Genomic DNA, 17696 nt, shown 5'->3' with positions numbered 1-17696 from the left:
AATATCATTTCTAAGCACAGTTACAACAGTAATACACCAGTTTCCAGTGATAATTTGAGGTGAAACTTTGGTCTCCATTTTACCGACTGGATTACAAAACGCTGGTCATCACTTTGAAAGTAAAAATAATTTAGAAAAGAACGAATAAATAATTCAACAACAACAATAATAATAATAATAATAATAATAATAATAATAATAATAATAATAATAATAATAATAACAATAATAATAATAATAATAATAATTATGATTGGATGATAAATAAGCATCTGAAATTTTTTCTTCACCTGCTTGACTTAAATATACCACTGAACACAGATCATTCACACCTGACAGCTAACAAATTAAAGACTCAGCGCATCTCATGTGAGGTTATAGCTTAATGCTGCTATATGAGGTCATTGATTTAATTCATCAAAACGTATTAGTAAATTCTATCTACAGTGCTGACTAAGAATTACACGTGTGGCCCCCTGCTTTTGGTTAAAGGACGTGATCCAACCTATGGCTCCGGCGGGGTGACAGCAGGGACAAAGAGCGCTTTAAGGGGCAATGGGGTCAAAGTGCAACGTCAAGAAGAAAAAGTAAAACCGCACCGTCCAAGATAGTTATGCTACTTTTTCTTTTGCTGCATGTGGACGGGAGGGAGCCGAGGCCTCGTTTTCATCCGTATGTGCTACTTTTACCGTCACTTCTTTCAGTGTTAACGATCCACGCGCGCCACAATCCCTGCTGTTCCACTCGCTCCTGTTGCCTCCCTGAGAAGAGACAACCCCATTCTTAAAACACGCTTTAAAAACAAAACAAACAAAAAAAGACCCAAAAACATCCATAGCATGGTGTGCAAAACGCTCTGAAGGCATAAAGTAACAACTGCTCTTTCGACGCAATATTCGTCTTTTATGCTTGCAATGAGGTATGAATACTGGCCAGTATCTTGAGGGAACCGTTTCCCCTCCTTTCTGCCAGCAACTACTCTAGTTAATCTGTAATGGGGGGGGGGGGGGGGGGGAATAAATCTTAGGAACAAAAAAAGGAGAACAAGAAGAAATGAATGGCGATGGGTTCATGAAATAATACGTGGAGTGGAAAATTCTCCTCGGAGACTTCCCATGTCCCTCCTATTTGCACAGATAGGTTGCAGTTAGACTCTAATTAGGTACCTGTACTGTATTAGTCAGCGCGACAGGGTGGATGGATGACAGTGAAGGGTCCTAGTGTGCTAAGTTGAGGATGAGCCTTCGCCTGTCTTCTTCTTCATCGCTTTTCTTTCAGCTTCCCCACCCCCCGCCCTCCCCGACACCGTTTTACAGAGGCAGGTCTGTGCTGTTGTGGCGAGTCTTTCTGGAAGTGCCGTCATCCCGGGGCAGCGCCTTCTGCAGGTTGGACATGGCCGCCGTCTTATTCAGGTCGATGACGGCGTAGCACTCGCTGCGCCGCGGCGCCGGCGGCCCGCACTTTTTGGGCGGCAGGCGCTGGTGCTGCGGCTGGGCCGCAGCCTGGCAGCCCGGCTCGCTGTCCAGGTCCACCTGGATGTAGTTCAGCTGCCGCGAGGGGGGCATGTGGCCGTGCTCGCAGCCCCCGGCCCCCGACCTGGATCGCCTGCGCAAGTCAAAGCTGAAAACCCTCCCGCCGCCGCCCCCTCGGTCGACGTGGCACGGCCTCGTCGTGTGGTGCGGCGGCGGCGGGCAGGCGTGCCGCAGCCGGGGCGGCTGCACCTGCTCCGTGTTGACATAGTTCTGCAGGTCGTCCCGGTGGACGCCCCCCCGGCCGTCCGGGTGGTACCCGTTGGGGGTCCCCGAGCCCTCCGAGAACTCGTAGTCGTCAAAGTCCTCCTCCTCGTCGTCCTCGTACTCATCCTCGTCCTGATCGTCATCCTCCTCCTCCTCCTCCTGCTCCTCCTCCCTCTGGAGGGCGCTGTACTCCCACACCGGCGGCAGCGACGGCAGGTTCTCGTAGTTGAGCAGGGCGGTCCGCCGGTGGGCGCCGCCCATGCCCCTCTCGCAGGGGTAGCCCTGCGGGGGGAGGGACGCCGGGCCGTGGGCGTGGGCGTGCGGGTGCAGGAGCGAGTGGGAGTGGCTGTCGCCGGTGGTGCTGCTGCTGCTGCTCGAGCCCACCGACTGCGACACGCTGCTGGGGCTCAGCCGCTGCTTCCGGCTTCCGCTCCGCAGCCCGTTGATGTTCTCGTAGGTGAGCTCGCTGCTCGGGCAGCTGTCCGAGTGCTCCAGGCCCGGGTGCCGGTGCGCGTGGTGGTGGAAATGGTGGTAGGAGTGCGAGTTGCAGAGGCGCACGGGCGGCTCGTCTCCCTCCGTCTCCGAGCCTGTGGCGCCCTCTGCTGGCGGAAGGCTGTGAGGGTTGTGGCCGTGCCGGTCTCTCTCCAGGAGATGGCGCTGCGCGGGAGTGGGGCCCAGCATGAATTTGACCTCCTGCGAGGACGGCTGCAGGAACACCTGAGGGTCGCTGTGCTCCTCCAGCGGGCAGCAGCGCAGGTTGGGCTGCAGGCTGCCTTGGCCGCCGCCGGGCATGGCTCCGTGCGGCGCCGTGCCGGGCCTCACGCAGTGACGCATGGAGAGGTCTCCCTCCATACTGACAGTGTTGACATAGGTGTGGGTCTGCCAAGAACAAAAGTATTTTTTTAAAAAAATAAACCAACAACAAAAAAACTATCCTTAAATACTGTGCTTCCTTAAAAAAATGGCGGCACAAAACGGCAGCTTATAAGGAGCAAGACCCTCATTGCTATATGTATATTCTTATAGAAACATTACACAAAAAGCAGGGAAGTTTGCGTTTGGTAGATTATCTCTTTGTTGTAACAATGCTTCTTGGAAATAACTCTTATATCGCTGTTCCTTACAAGTGTGGCACCATTTAAAAGGGGAATAAACAGGCTTTCCAACGATGTAAGATTCATTTCCAAGAAGCATTGGTACAAGAAAGAAATAACCTCCCAAACACAAATTTCCTCACTTTTTGTGTTATGTATACATGAGAACCCTTCTAAGGGCAGGAAAACCAAATTACTTTCATTGTACTGCGAGTATACACTTTTATTCATTTCTGTATTTATGTGCAGTATGTTACGCTTTTACCAATGTAAAAATCAGAAATCAAGCCAAATTTAAATTTTACACACTGGACCTTTAAAATTGGTACGTAGAAAAATAAAATGAGCAGCGTCACCTGGTCTTCCAAGCCCATGAGGCTGTGTCCGTGGTCGTCGGCAAGAGAGGGCTGCGAGGAATCCCCTCTCATTGGATAGCCAGGGTATCCGTTGGGAAAAGCCTGAACAGGGAATGCTGGAGCTGCAAGCACATTTTTTAAAATGGTCATCAAAAGAAAATATCATCATCACCAATACATCCACTTTTACGAGGGGCTTCCTAAAGGGGCAGTGCTCGATTTCTATCACTTTCAGATATAATTTGAAAAATGGTATGTGAAGGTCTGCTGGTGTTTTTTCCCCCTCTGGGGCAACATCTCACACCCTCTCTGTCTGTTGAGATCGAGCCCTTTCCATCCTTTTGCTTTGCAAAGCCAGATTGGAAGTGTGCGCACGTTAGTGCATGTGAATCTCTGCCTCTTCGCATCGCACAGGTATTAATGAACAGCTGGTGAACGGACCACATCTTCAAAAAACACATGTAAGCAGCATGAGAGATGCTGCAAATTATTTCTTGGCTACAATCATGTTGCACACAAGTCAAATCAAAGGAATTGCCTGTTGTTAGCAAAACTGTTTTGAATCACGTGTTTCCAAAGGGACAACTGTTAGTGACGCACCTTCACCCGACACTGAAAAACACACACTCTGCTAAAATACACCAATGGTTTTGTTTTGTTTTAACTGGCTTTGGATGAATAAAACTGAAGACACAGAGGCAGGTCCGTCACTGACTGTGGTCCCCTTGGAAACACGACATGGTAACTGAGTTCTGCTAACAGAAGGCGACGCTATGGATTAAGGGTTACATCCAGCATCATTTTAGCAAACGTTAGCATGTCCAACTCGTTCACATCCACGCACTTGCAGCATTATAGATTTTTAATCATCACTCATACATTTCCTTGCCAGTGCAGTGTGTTTGTATAGAGCGGCAGGGCAAAAAAGAGGAGCGTGAACAAGAAGCCTCTTTTTTTTTCTTTTTTTCTTTTTTTTGGGGCAGGGGGGTTTGCATGCTATGCTCAGCATTACCACTTAAATGTTTCTTTTTCTTTTCCAAGTTGGTATGACTTACTAGACAGGTCTCAAAGGTATTAAAAATTATTTTGGAATATGACAACAATCATTCAGGTCGGCTATTTTGGGGCTACGACAACAATTCCTGTTTGTTATCTGTTTTGTTTTGTTTTGTTTAAAAAAAAAAAAAAAAAAAAAGCAAACTCTAGACCCAAGACATCTCTGGTATGGACTTTTTAGAGAGACTAGAACCACCGCTTAAGTTTGTAACTCTGAGTCATTGCATTCACTTTAGCACAAGTCTATTAATAGCTTACAAATGCTGCTAATTCTACAGCTGCATTGCTGCATCCAAGTTTTACAATTAATCCTATTTGTGTAATTAACAGGAATGTGTGGGTGTGCGTGCGTGCGTGCATGAGTGCGTGCGTGCATGCGCACGTTGTATGACTCACTATTGGGAGTCTGTGGGGTGCGAGACATCTCCATCTCTGGTGTGTGACCACTGCCACTCATCATCATAGACTCCTCCACCACGTTGATGCTGTTACATTGCATCAGCTCCTGAAGCAGATTGAAGATCTCTTCTGCCCGGGAACACTTGAACGCGAAGATGCCTAAATGAGCATCCAAAGCGGTGGCAATGTTAGGCAACAGTTTGTCGGCACATTGACAAGACTGAACTTGACTGAGCTTGATGAGCAGACTTAGATTTTGTACTTTTTCAAATATAGGTTAAAATTATTCTTTTTTTTTTTTTTTAGGAATTAATGTATTACTGCTTTGTTCAAACAAATTTTACAGTGACCGGACATGCAATAATGAAAAAAAAAGTATATTCACTTCAGGTGTTCCATCCAAAATGTACTGATTTGCACCCATAGGTGCTGATTTATTTTTTTGTTTGTTTTGATTTTTGTGTAAACAATTAAGAGCAACTGGAAAATTCTAGACAACACAACGAAGATGTATGATGTTATCCCCTTTCACCTTCTGCAACAGCAGAACAACTGGTTCCACATACTGTAGGTCCAGTTATATCAATTTAATACCTAATAATCTTGCCAGTCACCTCAACAAAACTTTGTGCAAAGGTTTGGAACTGAGCCAGCAGCTTTAGCTGCTTATTCTTTCACACCTGTGTTACAAATCTGAGTAGTTTCAGCAGCAGTCAGGGTTTTTTTTTTTGTACCCCTCAAATAGACGGGACATCAAATGTATTCAAAATGCATTTTTACAAACTTGATTACTTAATTGTACCAACACACTGTACAAAAAAGCTAGAAAAACATTACCCTGGCCGGTCTGACAGCGACGTCCGCTCTCAAAAGAAAACAGGTTGGAGTCGTAGCCGTAGCGCCGCAGGCAGAGGTACGGCCACCGGATGGCGTCCCTTTTCCGTGTGTGAAGAATGAGCTCCGTTTGGGTGAGCTCCATGATTCCTGAGCCCAGCTCGTTGCCCTCATCATCCACATTTGTGACCTGTGACAAAACACCAGGAAATGAAATCAAAGCAAGCAAACATTACTGCGTTACCGTGTATTGACAATGGCGAGAAGCTACAATCTTGCGCGCATCTTCGTTTGAGAGTAGTATTTATGTAATAGACCAGTTGGAATGTTTCAAAGACAGTGGTTTTAAATCTGTCTGGGTAAAAAGTTAATAGAAAAAGATTTGTAAAAGGAAGCCCTTCCTAAAGAACCTTGTAAGGTGATTGGAGGAACCTTTTGCCTATCACATCCAATTAGAGCCACACTGGTTTCCTCATTACCTTTGGGGTCTGTTCATAAGACTTATTGGTGCAGGGGTAATAATAATAATAATAATAATAATAATAATAATAATAATAATAATAATAATGGATTGGATTTATATAGCGCTTTTCTAGGCACTCAAGGCGCTTTACATTGAACTCATTATCCATTCACACCACATTCACGCTAGTGGGAGTAAGCTACATGTGTAGCCACAGCCGCCCTGGGGCAAACTGACAGAAGCATGGCAGCCAATCTGCGCCAAACGGCCCCTGCGACCACCACCCAAAATTCACTCATGTTTGTACGAGGCAATGTGGGTGAAGTGTCTTGCCCAAGGACACAACAACAGACTCAGACAGAGCAGGATTTTGAACCGCCAAACTTTTAGTCCTTGAACAACCCGCTCTGGCTCCTGAGCTACAGTCGCCCCCGTGCAAAGCATTCCAGTGTTTTAAAAGTCTTCCTTTAGTTAGTCAACAGCAGTGAAAAGCAGGAGTGTTGTTCTTTTCTCATCTTTCAGTTGGAAAATACTGCGCACGACAGATAAATCTGCAGTCACGCATTGGGATCAGTCACAACTAATCACTAGCCAGAAACCACAGGTCTCTTTTTTTCCTCAAGGGACTGAGATTGCTCGACTGAACTTCCAACTGAGATTGGAGTTTTTCGAGATGGACGGGTGAGAATGCAGAATGGAATTCTGGAGAAATTGAGCCAAACCAGTTCTTTCGCACACTCAAGTACTTTGTGGTTTACCTTAAATTTAGTGAGATGGTTGTCTCGGACGGGGTCTCTGTACAGACAGCTCCAACAGCTCCCCATAGTTTCAGCAGGCCAGCTGAAACCTAAAAGAAAAACACTCACTGTTGCGACTTTGTTTTGTTTTTGCAACAAAAAAAACGATTTTGTTTTCACTTAGAGAAGAAAGCAGTCAACAATGAACTGATTTAGGGACACAGCCACACACAAACTTCTTACTAAGTCCAGGCCATCAGTAAAGGTAAAGGGATCCACGTCTCAGTCCCAGGATCTTCGACCGGGCGTCATCGTCACCAGCCAGTGGGTTTGTTGGACTGGTACCTTCAGCATTACTGTTTCCCCCCTAAAACAAGGTAAAAACAGTCAGGCTTAAACACCAACAGTAATGCACGTCGAAACATCTTTGACCAAAAAAAAGAATCAAGTAGCAATCGTGCACTATGCATTATGGATAATCTTAGTAACCTGGTTTAGGAACCTTTACATCTTTCGCGGCCACTTGTTCGCATTGTTGATAGACTGAGAGCTGCAAAGTTGTGTTTGAGTTCATCTTTGAAAATTCACATTCAAACTAGTGTTGTAATAATTTGGAACTATTTTATTTACGCAGCAACTTTTTCTTTGACTGACGAAAGCTACTCTGTGATAAAGGGTAATTACCACATTTATCTCCCTTATCCATTTAAAACTGCCATATTATACCAATTGTCTCTAGATATGAAGAAAAGTGAGACAAGACTTGAGCTGGAAACAAATACCAGGTTGGGAGGGCTGTTACTGAAATCTGAAGAAACGCAAATCTGCCCTACGTGATGTCACAAGGGGCTGCTTAACAAAACTGCCAGTTAAAGCACAAACTTACAGACAAAGGAGGCAATATTTAATTGTTGTATTTAATTTTAAATTCTGTGTAGCTAATTAGCAAACAGGAGACGCACACTACTGCTGGGAAAAATGCAAGCAACACGGGGGAAAGAGAAAACTACAATGAATAATGCATAAAAATACGATTAAGGACATGAATTCTTTTCTTCTTTTTTATCTCTCACATATCAAATCGTTCAAGGTCTAAATGAAAAATGTAGGGTACCTGTCCGTCATGCTAGAGGAGAAGGGGGGGGAAAGGGGGTGGGGGGGGCAACAACAACAAATACACCGAACACATCTGTTTGATGGGAGCTGGCAGCGGCGGACGCAAAGCCGGAAATCATGACTCCCCGGTTTCAAGTGCTCGCATCTGCACCCGGCCGCCGCCACCATCATCATCATCACCACCACCATCACCACCACCACCGTGCTATTCCTGCTCCTTGTCACCCTCACTCAGCCTCCAGCACACCGATCTCTGATCAACACCGCCGCATTGTGTTGCGCTCTAACCCTGGGCCTCCACATCTGACTGAGGGGGGGGGGGGGGGGGGGGGGGGGTGCCACGCTTGGACACACACACACACACACACACACACACACGCACGCACGCACGCACGCACGCAGCGCAAATCGCAGCTAACTTGAGTCGAGCGCGAGCGAGCTACAACAAACTGGGCTACGTTACACGCTCGGCGCAGTCACTGGTGGAAATGGGCAGCGGTTTATCTTCACCTTTCACAATGGCTTTGTTTGTGTGTGTGTGTGTGTGTGTGTGTGTGTGTGTGTGTGTGTGTGTGTGTGTGTGTGTGTGTGTTGTTGTTGTTATGATCATTTCTGTAATACTGTTATTTTTATTTTATTATTTTTTTTGCTCACTTAGCCCAGCCGACGCACAGCCCTCCTCCTCCTCCTCCTCCGCCTTCCCTCCTCCTCCACAAAACAAACCCGACAGCAAGGCTTCATCTGCCCCATCTATGTGCAAACACCAACCGGCAAAGGCAACATGAAGGCAGCGCGCGCGCACGCACACGTACACACACACACACACACACACACACACACACACACACACACACACACACACACACACGGAGAGACACACACACACACGCACACTCGCACTAAAAGGACATCATCTCGCCTCAGTGACCATTCGTTCTCGCCGGTGTTAGGATAACAATAAGGTTAGTCATAATTAGTGGAGATCGACAGCAATGGGTTCCTACTCACATGTCTAGCACGGTTTTTTTTGGAACACATATATTAGCTCTGGTGCGAAACCAGCGGCGAGGCTGCGATGGGTTGGCGGCAGCGGCGGCGGCGGCTGTGGCGGCGGTGCTGGTGGTTGGCGGCGGCGGCGGCGGCGGCGGCGGCTGCAGCAGCTGGTACCGGGATGTGGCAACTTGCACGCCGGGGGACGCGAGTAGAAAATGCGGTAGAAGAGACGGTAGAAAAAAAAAAAATGTTATTTCCCCCCCACTCCACTATTACGCCCCCCGCCCCCTACTGCAGCAGGGGCCTCTGCCTGTATGACATTTCCAAAGCAGCTGGGGTTAGAGTTCACCGTCAGACAACGAAACGGAGAGAAGCGCCAAGAAGGTAAAGAGACGCTTGGAGGACCGGGGGAGGAAAGGTGTGTCAGCCTGGCAGACCGGAGGAGGGGCGGAAATAGCCCAGCACCTCCACCACCATCATCTGAATGGGTTTCATGGTAACATTCCCGCTGCAATTATCGCAACATTTTTTAATTTTTTTTTTTTTTTTTTAATAAATGGATATATATATTTTTTTAATCTATTTTCTTTCTTTTTATTTCATTAATACCAAAACATGTCTGTCAATTTTTATGAGCATAAAAATAAGAACTATTTATTATCATACAATGAGGAAGTTGCAGCGTCCGTGTAGCATATAAAATACACAAGACAGAATTACAGAGAGTAAATATATATAATATATTACGAAACATTTGAATGGGATAAAATAAAATGAATATTAATACAAGGGGTAGTGTGAGAGGATTTCCATGGGGTTCCCCGGCAAGATGTATAGTTTAGTGTGACAAAAAAAGGGTGTCTAGATTAACTGTTGGGTCCATCCCGTAAATAAACGTTAATAAGCCTTAATAAACCTTTAAAGCTCCCATCATTTTTCATGACATACTACAGTGGAGCAGGTTGCATATAATATAACAAGCTTCCCAGGTCTCCATCCGACAGCTTTTATTTTACCTTTGATTTTATTGTCATCTTGTGCAAAGATGCTGTTGCTTCTGGCTAAAATTGGTGCTTTGTTGTGTTTCCCACATGTTCGCAAGGCAAGAAATGCAAGGTGCAGGCAGACACCCGGCTGGCAGTGTTGTCACTGAACTCAGTGACTACAGTCATCAGTGCCATTTGTGCCACAAAGGGCAGTACTTTCTGTTTTAGTATCCATTCATTTTCAATACCCGCTTCCTCCTCAGGGTCACAGGGGCCTGCTGGAGCCTATACCAGCTGTCATAGAGCGAAGGCAGGGTGACACCCTGGACAAGTCGCCAATTCACCACAGGTCTCATAGAGATCCATCCATCCAATTCACCTCACATGCATGTTTTTAGAATGTGGGAGGAAGCTCGAGAACCCAGAGAGAACCCACGCAGACAACTGTGCTTGAAAGAGAATAAAAGGGGAAAGTATTTCATGACATAATTCTAACTGTAAATGTAAAACAAAAACAATTACAACTGTGAAGTGTAAGACTGGGTTTTTGGTTATTCAAAAAGAAAGGTTTGAGTTTTTATGTAAATAACAAAATATTTTTGCATTTGCAGTGTATAAAATGTATTAAAGTGTATTAAATGATTTTTGCATCATTTAAGTATCCATATGAGTTTGTTCTACAGAAGAAGAAAAAAAAAGGTTTTATAATGGAAAACTTATTATGACCTAACAGATGACGGACCTCTAATTAGTTGAAGGAAAGTGAACTACCGAGACTTTTATAGGTTTTATCGAGACATACTTTAACATAGGCATGTGAACCTCTTAGTAATAGTAATAGTAATAATCAATAAACACACACACACACACACACACACGATGGTCGTTTGCCAGCTTAATAGTTTTCACCCTGTTTTTGAAGTCATTGAACTACTGCATGTGGAATACAAAAATAACAATTTTTGCGAGTTGCCTGCGTTTGTCTCTCGACGTCCGTGCGTCATCCTCTGGTGGCTTTTGAGCTCTCTCAGCCACCGTATGGTTTGGCCTGAGAAATGGCATTACAAAACATCTGTTTAGCAACCAAAACTCGTCACCACCTTCTTCATAAGGACTGCAGACTCTGACCACGTAATATATATATCAGAGTGAGCGCTTTGGCGCCGGGAGCGACCAACGAGTGTATGTGGCTGGTCTCACTGATAAGAAAGCCCTGCCCATCTTGCGAACTCAAGGCACTAAATAGCAGTATGTTCCATGCTTTCGCTGTCGATCAGTGAAGTTGGTACACACGCTGCGACACACTGAACTGACTGTGAGCCTGCTTTCTGCGCGACGGGGGGGAGCTACTGACTGTTTAGTAAGTATCACATAACACATTTGACCTGACGTTAACTTAGCATGTTGGTGGCTAGCTTGTCGTTCGTGATCTAACACCTTTGAAGTCCTCGATAAAATGCGAGAATGTCCTCGGACTTTGTTACATCAGATGTATAAAAGCCGTAGAATGTTCTTTCACTGCTGGTCTTCCACTTTAAATGAGACAGAAGGCTGAAATAGTTTGTCTAGGTTTCACATCATTCCCGTCACGGGACACCGTCAGGTAAACTTGACGCTGTCACTCCTGTCCGCAAACCAGGAACTATATGAGCAGGAACGAAACGTATTCAAAAGAATTTTCTTCTTCCTGCTTCCCGACTACTTCTCAATTGTCGTGTCTCCACACATTTTGTTTGTAATGATGAGTGTTTTGTTAAATAGTTGAATAATAATTTAAAAAATATTCACTCACAAGGAGTATCGTCATTCACAATAAAACATATCGTCACACACACACACCTTAATTTAAGAGGAAACTGCCAAAGTTAAAGTTAATATCTCAAAATGCTAAAGCTAAAATTTAGTTCAGTCATTCAGCCACTGTGTGTGTGTGTGTGTGTGTGTGTGTGTGTGTGTGTGTGTGTTAGAAGTTGAAAATTAAAAGCATAAATATGTTCTGATGTTGAAGCTTAACGTTTTTTGCTGGTTGGCTAATATATAAAGTGATCTTTAAATATAATATTAAATGTCATATTGTAATTGCCTTTGATAATAAATTGTTCCCTTGGAAAGAACATTATTCGACATTATAAGACCACACGTGTGAAAAAAAAATAATTTAGAGCATCAGTGTGGTATGACAAGTTGTAAATTTGAAGCACTCATGTATTTTATTGTACAAACTAAGCTTTTGTCGCTTCAATAAAAACCCTAACCGTTTTTAATACCCAATCTCAGAACATGTGGCTGCCAATGCTTGGAATGACTGCCCTGCCACACCTAGGAGGATTCTATGGTGGATTCACCACCCGGAACGAGGTGAAGACCTGGTACCCGACCTTGAAGAAACCCTCTTGGCGGCCACCAAATGCCGCCTTCCCCATAGTGTGGGCTGGCCTCTATACAGGCATGGGGTAAGCACAATCTCCACTCGCCGTCTTTCACTGTAGCGACATTTCCACTCACATTAAAATTGCAAATGTGGCTGATGGAAACAATTTGCAACTAAACTGCAGTGGAAACATTTTTTCACTTTTTAAAAAGATTTTTAAGCCATGTTTTATATTCATACATAGGAACTGGACTTCTAGGGTACAATGTAGCAGGTCTCACAGGAAGTTCGAGTGCATGAATCACTGGACCTTTTTTGCATCACCTTTAAAAAAAATTCCACATATAATGAGCCAGCCTTTGCAGCATAACTTCCATAACATGTATTTGCCTTTAACTGACACTGAATGACTTAGTGTTTTAACACAACAGTAGAAAACATGCTTTTGTAGCACGTCGTCACTCATGGAATGAAGCAATCATTACACTCTTTTGTGTCTTTTCCTTATTTTAAAACTAGAACTTACATTTTTCAGTTTTTGTAATGGAAACTCTGCTTAGTGCTGATATGCGATGCATCTCCTCATGAAGAAAATCTGACTTTGTACTGCAGGTACGGCTCCTACTTGGTGTGGAAAGAGCTGGGGGGTTTTACTGAGGATGCACTGGTTCCCTTGGGACTGTATGGGCTGCAGCTAACTCTAAACTGGGCCTGGACTCCTCTCTTCTTTGGCGCACACAAAATTAAACTGGTACGTTTAACGTAGTTATCGCCCATAACACATGGGTCATCCATTCAATTTGAGAAATGTTCAGTCACATTCCAAGCCGCTCACTCTCCTGGCTCTATTAATTCCAGGCCCTCATTGACTTGGTGCTCCTCACTGGAACCGTCGGAGCCACCATGGTGTCCTGGTATCCCATCAGCCGCACTGCAACTGTGCTATTGGCGCCCTACCTGTCCTGGCTGTGCCTCGCCACCTGCCTCAACTACTGCATATGGAGAGACAACCCCGAGAAAAAAGAAGAGTAAGATCCGCGTCCGCTTTGGCAGCCATGTGAAAAATGAATCATTGTGAATCATGAATCAAAGACCAAACACTGATAAAATACCATTGTGAGTGATCATGTGATAATTAAGAAACAGGGTCACTCTTTCCAGATGTCTGCAACTTGAGCTGTTCTCTAGATGGCATGAGGCAGCCGTATGTCACCTTAGCAGGCGCTTCTGTTTGGGAAAATTGAAAGTGTAACTTGAGGGAAATGTGCCACTGGTCTTTTTCACTGTTTGAAAACAATTTTGAACACACCGCTAATTAATATCAACCAAGCGCTTTTAGATCTGGTAAAAAGTCATCTTTTTATCTGTGTTGTGTGCTTGCAAAGTTGTTATTTCTATTAAAGTTGAATGACAATAAAATCTATATATATACTACATTTCCCAATGCAAATGTATTCATTCTTTCAGTAGAAACTCCAAAAGTTGATTGAAGTAGAAACTGAGACCACTGCTGAAGCCCTTTGAGTTTCAAATCAGAACCTACAGTATTAACAGAGGGTTTTGTGTCAGTCAGCAGTAATGATGAGACATTTTAAATTTTAAATTTAAAAAAAATGTCCATTTGTAATGTTAAACCAACCAATCTGAAATTTGGGCAAAATATTTTTCAGCTAAAGTGTAAGTTTACCTTTTTTTGTCATTACTGCTGTGACAGATACATTTCTCACTTTAACAAGTTTCTTTTTTTTTTTTTTTTTTTTTTTAAATATCCTTAAAATAACACAGTCATTTAAGATAACAATAAGTTTATTTCTGTACATGACGCAAAAAAAAAAGTTATTTCTTCTCGGTGGGTTTCTCTGGAGTGTCGTCTGCTGATTTAGACAATCTCTCTATTATTGTCTTCCACAATCCCTTTTTCTCATCATCCATCTGTTGCATATTTCCTGAAGATTGGAAAAAACAAAAAGCATATCAACTGTAAGGAACTGTGTTTCTAAAGCAATCAGTAAATCTAGTGTGAATAATAGTGGGTCCATACCTGACAAAATGACTTTACACTCTTCCACTGTGACTCCAGTAAAGCTTGTATCTCTAACACGAGGAAACTGTAAAGACACACAGTAACATGTGACTTGAGGAGAAGTTGAACTTGTTTAATAGCAGTGTGTACGTTGTGTAGTATGATTATACAAAATCACTGTGGACATTAAACGTATAGGTTTTCAATGAAATCATTGCTCATGCGGAACCAAATGTAAATGTAAACCAACAAGGACTTTGACATGAGGCCAGTTTAACAGTTGTTGTCATTTTTGTAGCTTTTTGAACAGCTCCAGAAGGACTGCACTTACACGCTGCCTGTATGTGTTGGCCTTTATGCGTGCCAAGCTTTCATACATCTGGTCACACTTCTCTGGGTCTGAGATCTGACAGGGAAAAGAATAATGCCTGTGTCAAATAAATGCACCAGAACAGTGTAGACAACTTCCAATTTTCAAGCAACATCTAAAGAGGCATTTGAAGGGGGGTTCAAAAATATAATATTTTGCATTGCATTATGCTCCACAACAAATGTTAGATTTCACATTTTAGACCACAAACGCATTTATTAACAATGAATTAAATGAATTCCCAGAATTACGCAAAGTGCACCTCAGGCATGTTTTCTGGCAACAACATGCGTCTCCAGCCAGGAAGTGCTTTTTCCAGAAATAAAACATTTGATGCTTGTTTTTTTGTTTTTTCTGTCAATGTACAATTTTTCGGTATACTACGGGGAGTATATAAATCGCGTGAGGATGCTAAAGCAGGGACACTGGAGTTTGACAGAGGACATGTCTAAATTGTATCTTGTAATGTAATCTCAAAAGAAACATTTTAATAACACCGGATGACGCAATATGTTTAATACTTGAAATGTTTCTTAGAGAAAAAATATTCAGGGTCAAATTCAGGTTCACCATAAAAAATTAAACGTGGTTAAGAAAAATGCACATTTAAAGGAAAGAGGTCTTGCTGTTGGCACCGTTTACCACCATCTGCCAATGACCACTAAAATCCACTTAGCTAGTTTAGCTCCATTGAGCGCGGGGCGAACAGCAAGCGTACCTGTGTGTTTTCACCCTCCCGGAACGCCGCAGCTACTCTTTGCCGAAGAACAGTCCCCAAATCTCGATCTTTCTTGAGCTCTTCCCGCGGCCATTCCTCACACAGTTTCAAGAACCGACGATACCTGGTAGCAGACATCTTTGGTTACGTATTGCACACAGCACAGTGTTGTGAAAGGACGCCTTTAAGAAGTTTGACCTTTATCGGACACCGTGCCGTGTGTTACATCAAAATCTTCCCCCTCCTTCTGCGTGCCCGTGAGTCCCTCACATTTCTGCATCTTTCAGCCGTGCGAGTTGTTAGCACACCAGCAATGCCGGGATCAGAGAGCAAGAAAGGCACGTCCGGGGTGATGGACTGGGTCAGTTCGGCTTGTCGATTCGCTACCGACCGAAACGACTTCAGAAGGTTAGTTTCATTATCAATTCTTTGTTTGTTAGCTGGATAAACGACCGCTGTCATTAGCTTTGCTAATGCTAACGTTAGCTTACAGTGGGTCTTAATCGTGCCCTTTCCTCGCTTAAATCCTCATGGAATTGTCTACAGTTGTTGTTTTCTTTTTATTTGTGCAATATAGCCTTATTAGATACGAATTCAAGGATTATACACAATTAGCATATTTTCGGTATTGAGTTGAGTTACATAAAAGTCACATTAGGAGTAGGAAAACTAACTTTACCTGGCAGTTAATTTTTTTCATTTCTAGGGCAGTCATTTCATATACCAATGGTGATCATTTTTCGGCTGCGCAGAGGCTACTAGTGACTCAAATTATGCATTTTCTGTCATTAACAATTCTTGAATTCTTTCCCCCTCCAAGGAATCTTCTGGTCAATTTGGGCCTGTTTGCTGCGGGTGTGTGGGTCGCAAGAAATCTTTCAGATTTTGACCTGATGTCCCCGCAGCCGGTGACATAATCTGGCCCCGATTATCCCAGGACGATGGTGAGTTTATGCTCTTTGTAAAAGCCAAGGAAAACACTGCGCAATGGCATCTAAGTGTATGTCTTAATATTAGTTGGTGTTTAAAAAAAAAAAAAAAAAAAAAAGCACTATTGTATCGCAAGGTATTAAACGATAATGTATAAACTGCCACAAACTTACATTCGTTTTCTTCCGCAGGTGTTTGGCCAACCAGGTGATCCAGATCCAGACCAATCATCTTGTTCATGTTTTTGGTTTATTTCTTCTTCTTCTTTTTTTTAAAACTTTATAATTGTTTAAGTCAGTGTACAGTTCGTGTGTGAAACATATTGTGTCCACCGGTTCTTGTTGTTATAGGACTGTGCAGCTTTTTTGTTTTTTCGTTATCTTCAAAGAATGTCTGATCACATAATCTGATTAATGATCTTATGCATTTAAATGGTGAGTGATTTTATGCCAGCAATGTCAGCTGAGGAGTTCTTTGTTGCTGCTGCCCGTAAACATTTGTCTGCAGGTAGAAAATCTCTCTCCCTTCCTCGGAGCCTTGACTTGGCTGCCCAGGTTTTGGCTGTTGATTTGGGTTTGAAACCAGCGGTGCTATACGACAGCAACGCTGCTTGCGCAGAGCAAGTTCAGCAGTACTTGAGCTCTTTGCAGTCCGCGCAGCTCGTGTCCAAATCGCTGCTCACTCTGGATTTGAATGGAAATGTTGTCATAGTAAATCCACTCGCAGTCAGATCCAACTTAGAACAGCTGTTTGGTGACAGCAGAGTGGCTGTGATTGACGTGCGCCACTCACTGGACCAGCCAGCTGTCCTCAGCACACTGGAGGGGGAAGTGAAGAGGACGGCACAGGATTTACTGCTCGTCCTCAGGGACCTTGAGCAACTGAAGGGAGCCGAGAAACCTCAGTATGTTGCGGAGAAATCCGAGGAATGGAACCTGTGCACAGTGTTTGGCCTGTTACTGGGATACCCAGCCACTTACTGGTTTGATCAGACCAAAAGTCATGAAAACTGCCTTGCGATGACGCCCCTGCTGGTGACCACAGCCTGGGCAATCTGGCAGGCTGGTGCCACGAGTCACAGATTCTGTCTGTACTCCTTCAGCATCCCGGCTGCTCTTCTTCAGGAGCTGCAGACCAACTTGGGACACTGGAGGATGTGTTTACGAGACGGGTTTGAGAGGCAACACGTGCTAAAAGATCTCGAAATTTGTCAGAACACAGTCACCCTACCCTCAATGTGTTTGTAAAGCTAGCATACATTTGTTTTTACAATAAGCAGTGACAGAATGTGTGGATTTATGTTGCCCTTCTATTAAATTATATCAAAACATCTTTATTTACTGAGCATGGACTCTTTCTTTCTTTTTCTTTTTTTTGCCACTATGACTGAAGCTCTGCACGTCGTCAAACAGTCACAGTGTAAAATATATTTGTTATATCAAAAAAATCTACTGCTTTATACGTTTGTTTTGTTTCATATGTCTAAAATGTGTAAGTATATAAGTAAAACTGCT

The 17696-nt window shown here is 43.7% G+C and overlaps 5 protein-coding genes across 6 annotated transcripts; 3 read left to right on the top strand and 2 right to left on the bottom strand.

The window, feature by feature from the left end:
- Positions 1 to 218: 218 nt before the first annotated feature.
- Positions 219 to 10686, bottom strand: frs3 (fibroblast growth factor receptor substrate 3). The gene is made up of 8 exons (XM_076037384.1): positions 10649 to 10686; positions 8800 to 10214; positions 6919 to 7042; positions 6697 to 6785; positions 5479 to 5665; positions 4639 to 4800; positions 3187 to 3308; positions 219 to 2615 (listed from the first exon to the last, which is right to left on the bottom strand). Exons 4-8 carry the CDS (start codon positions 6760 to 6762, stop codon positions 1311 to 1313), a joined length of 1842 nt encoding a protein of 613 aa, XP_075893499.1. The 5' UTR covers positions 6763 to 6785; positions 6919 to 7042; positions 8800 to 10214; positions 10649 to 10686; the 3' UTR covers positions 219 to 1310.
- Positions 10687 to 10846: 160 nt separating this feature from the next.
- On the top strand, positions 10847 to 13577 carry tspo (translocator protein). 2 transcript variants are annotated; one of them, XM_076037388.1, is made up of 4 exons: positions 10847 to 11130; positions 12048 to 12223; positions 12754 to 12892; positions 13000 to 13577. In XM_076037388.1, the coding sequence occupies exons 2-4, from the start codon at positions 12051 to 12053 to the stop codon at positions 13171 to 13173; spliced, it is 486 nt and encodes a 161-aa protein (XP_075893503.1). In that variant the 5' UTR covers positions 10847 to 11130; positions 12048 to 12050; the 3' UTR covers positions 13174 to 13577. The 2 variants fall into 2 exon arrangements, with proteins under 2 accessions (XP_075893503.1, XP_075893504.1); XM_076037389.1 differs by lacking the exon at positions 10847 to 11130 and adding an exon at positions 11355 to 11373.
- Positions 13578 to 13929: 352 nt separating this feature from the next.
- On the bottom strand, positions 13930 to 15409 carry uqcc2 (ubiquinol-cytochrome c reductase complex assembly factor 2). The gene is made up of 4 exons (XM_076037390.1): positions 15253 to 15409; positions 14496 to 14570; positions 14183 to 14249; positions 13930 to 14087 (listed from the first exon to the last, which is right to left on the bottom strand). Exons 1-4 carry the CDS (start codon positions 15388 to 15390, stop codon positions 13978 to 13980), a joined length of 390 nt encoding a protein of 129 aa, XP_075893505.1. The 5' UTR covers positions 15391 to 15409; the 3' UTR covers positions 13930 to 13977.
- Positions 15410 to 15469: 60 nt separating this feature from the next.
- tomm6 (translocase of outer mitochondrial membrane 6 homolog (yeast)) lies at positions 15470 to 16449 on the top strand. Its single transcript, XM_076037391.1, has 3 exons — positions 15470 to 15660; positions 16073 to 16196; positions 16374 to 16449. Exons 1-2 carry the CDS (start codon positions 15566 to 15568, stop codon positions 16167 to 16169), a joined length of 192 nt encoding a protein of 63 aa, XP_075893506.1. The 5' UTR covers positions 15470 to 15565; the 3' UTR covers positions 16170 to 16196; positions 16374 to 16449.
- Positions 16450 to 16586: 137 nt separating this feature from the next.
- cunh1orf74 (chromosome unknown C1orf74 homolog) lies at positions 16587 to 17518 on the top strand. The gene has a single exon (XM_076037386.1). It carries the CDS (start codon positions 16614 to 16616, stop codon positions 17427 to 17429), a length of 816 nt encoding a protein of 271 aa, XP_075893501.1. The 5' UTR covers positions 16587 to 16613; the 3' UTR covers positions 17430 to 17518.
- Positions 17519 to 17696: the final 178 nt, after the last annotated feature.

Source organism: Nelusetta ayraudi, unplaced genomic scaffold (genome assembly GCF_046127955.1).
Source record: "Nelusetta ayraudi isolate G7.1 ecotype Tasmania unplaced genomic scaffold, CSIRO-AGI_Nayr_v1 ptg000050l, whole genome shotgun sequence".
NCBI lineage: Eukaryota > Metazoa > Chordata > Actinopteri > Tetraodontiformes > Monacanthidae > Nelusetta > Nelusetta ayraudi.
This window is presented reverse-complemented; position numbering and strand designations above follow the sequence as displayed.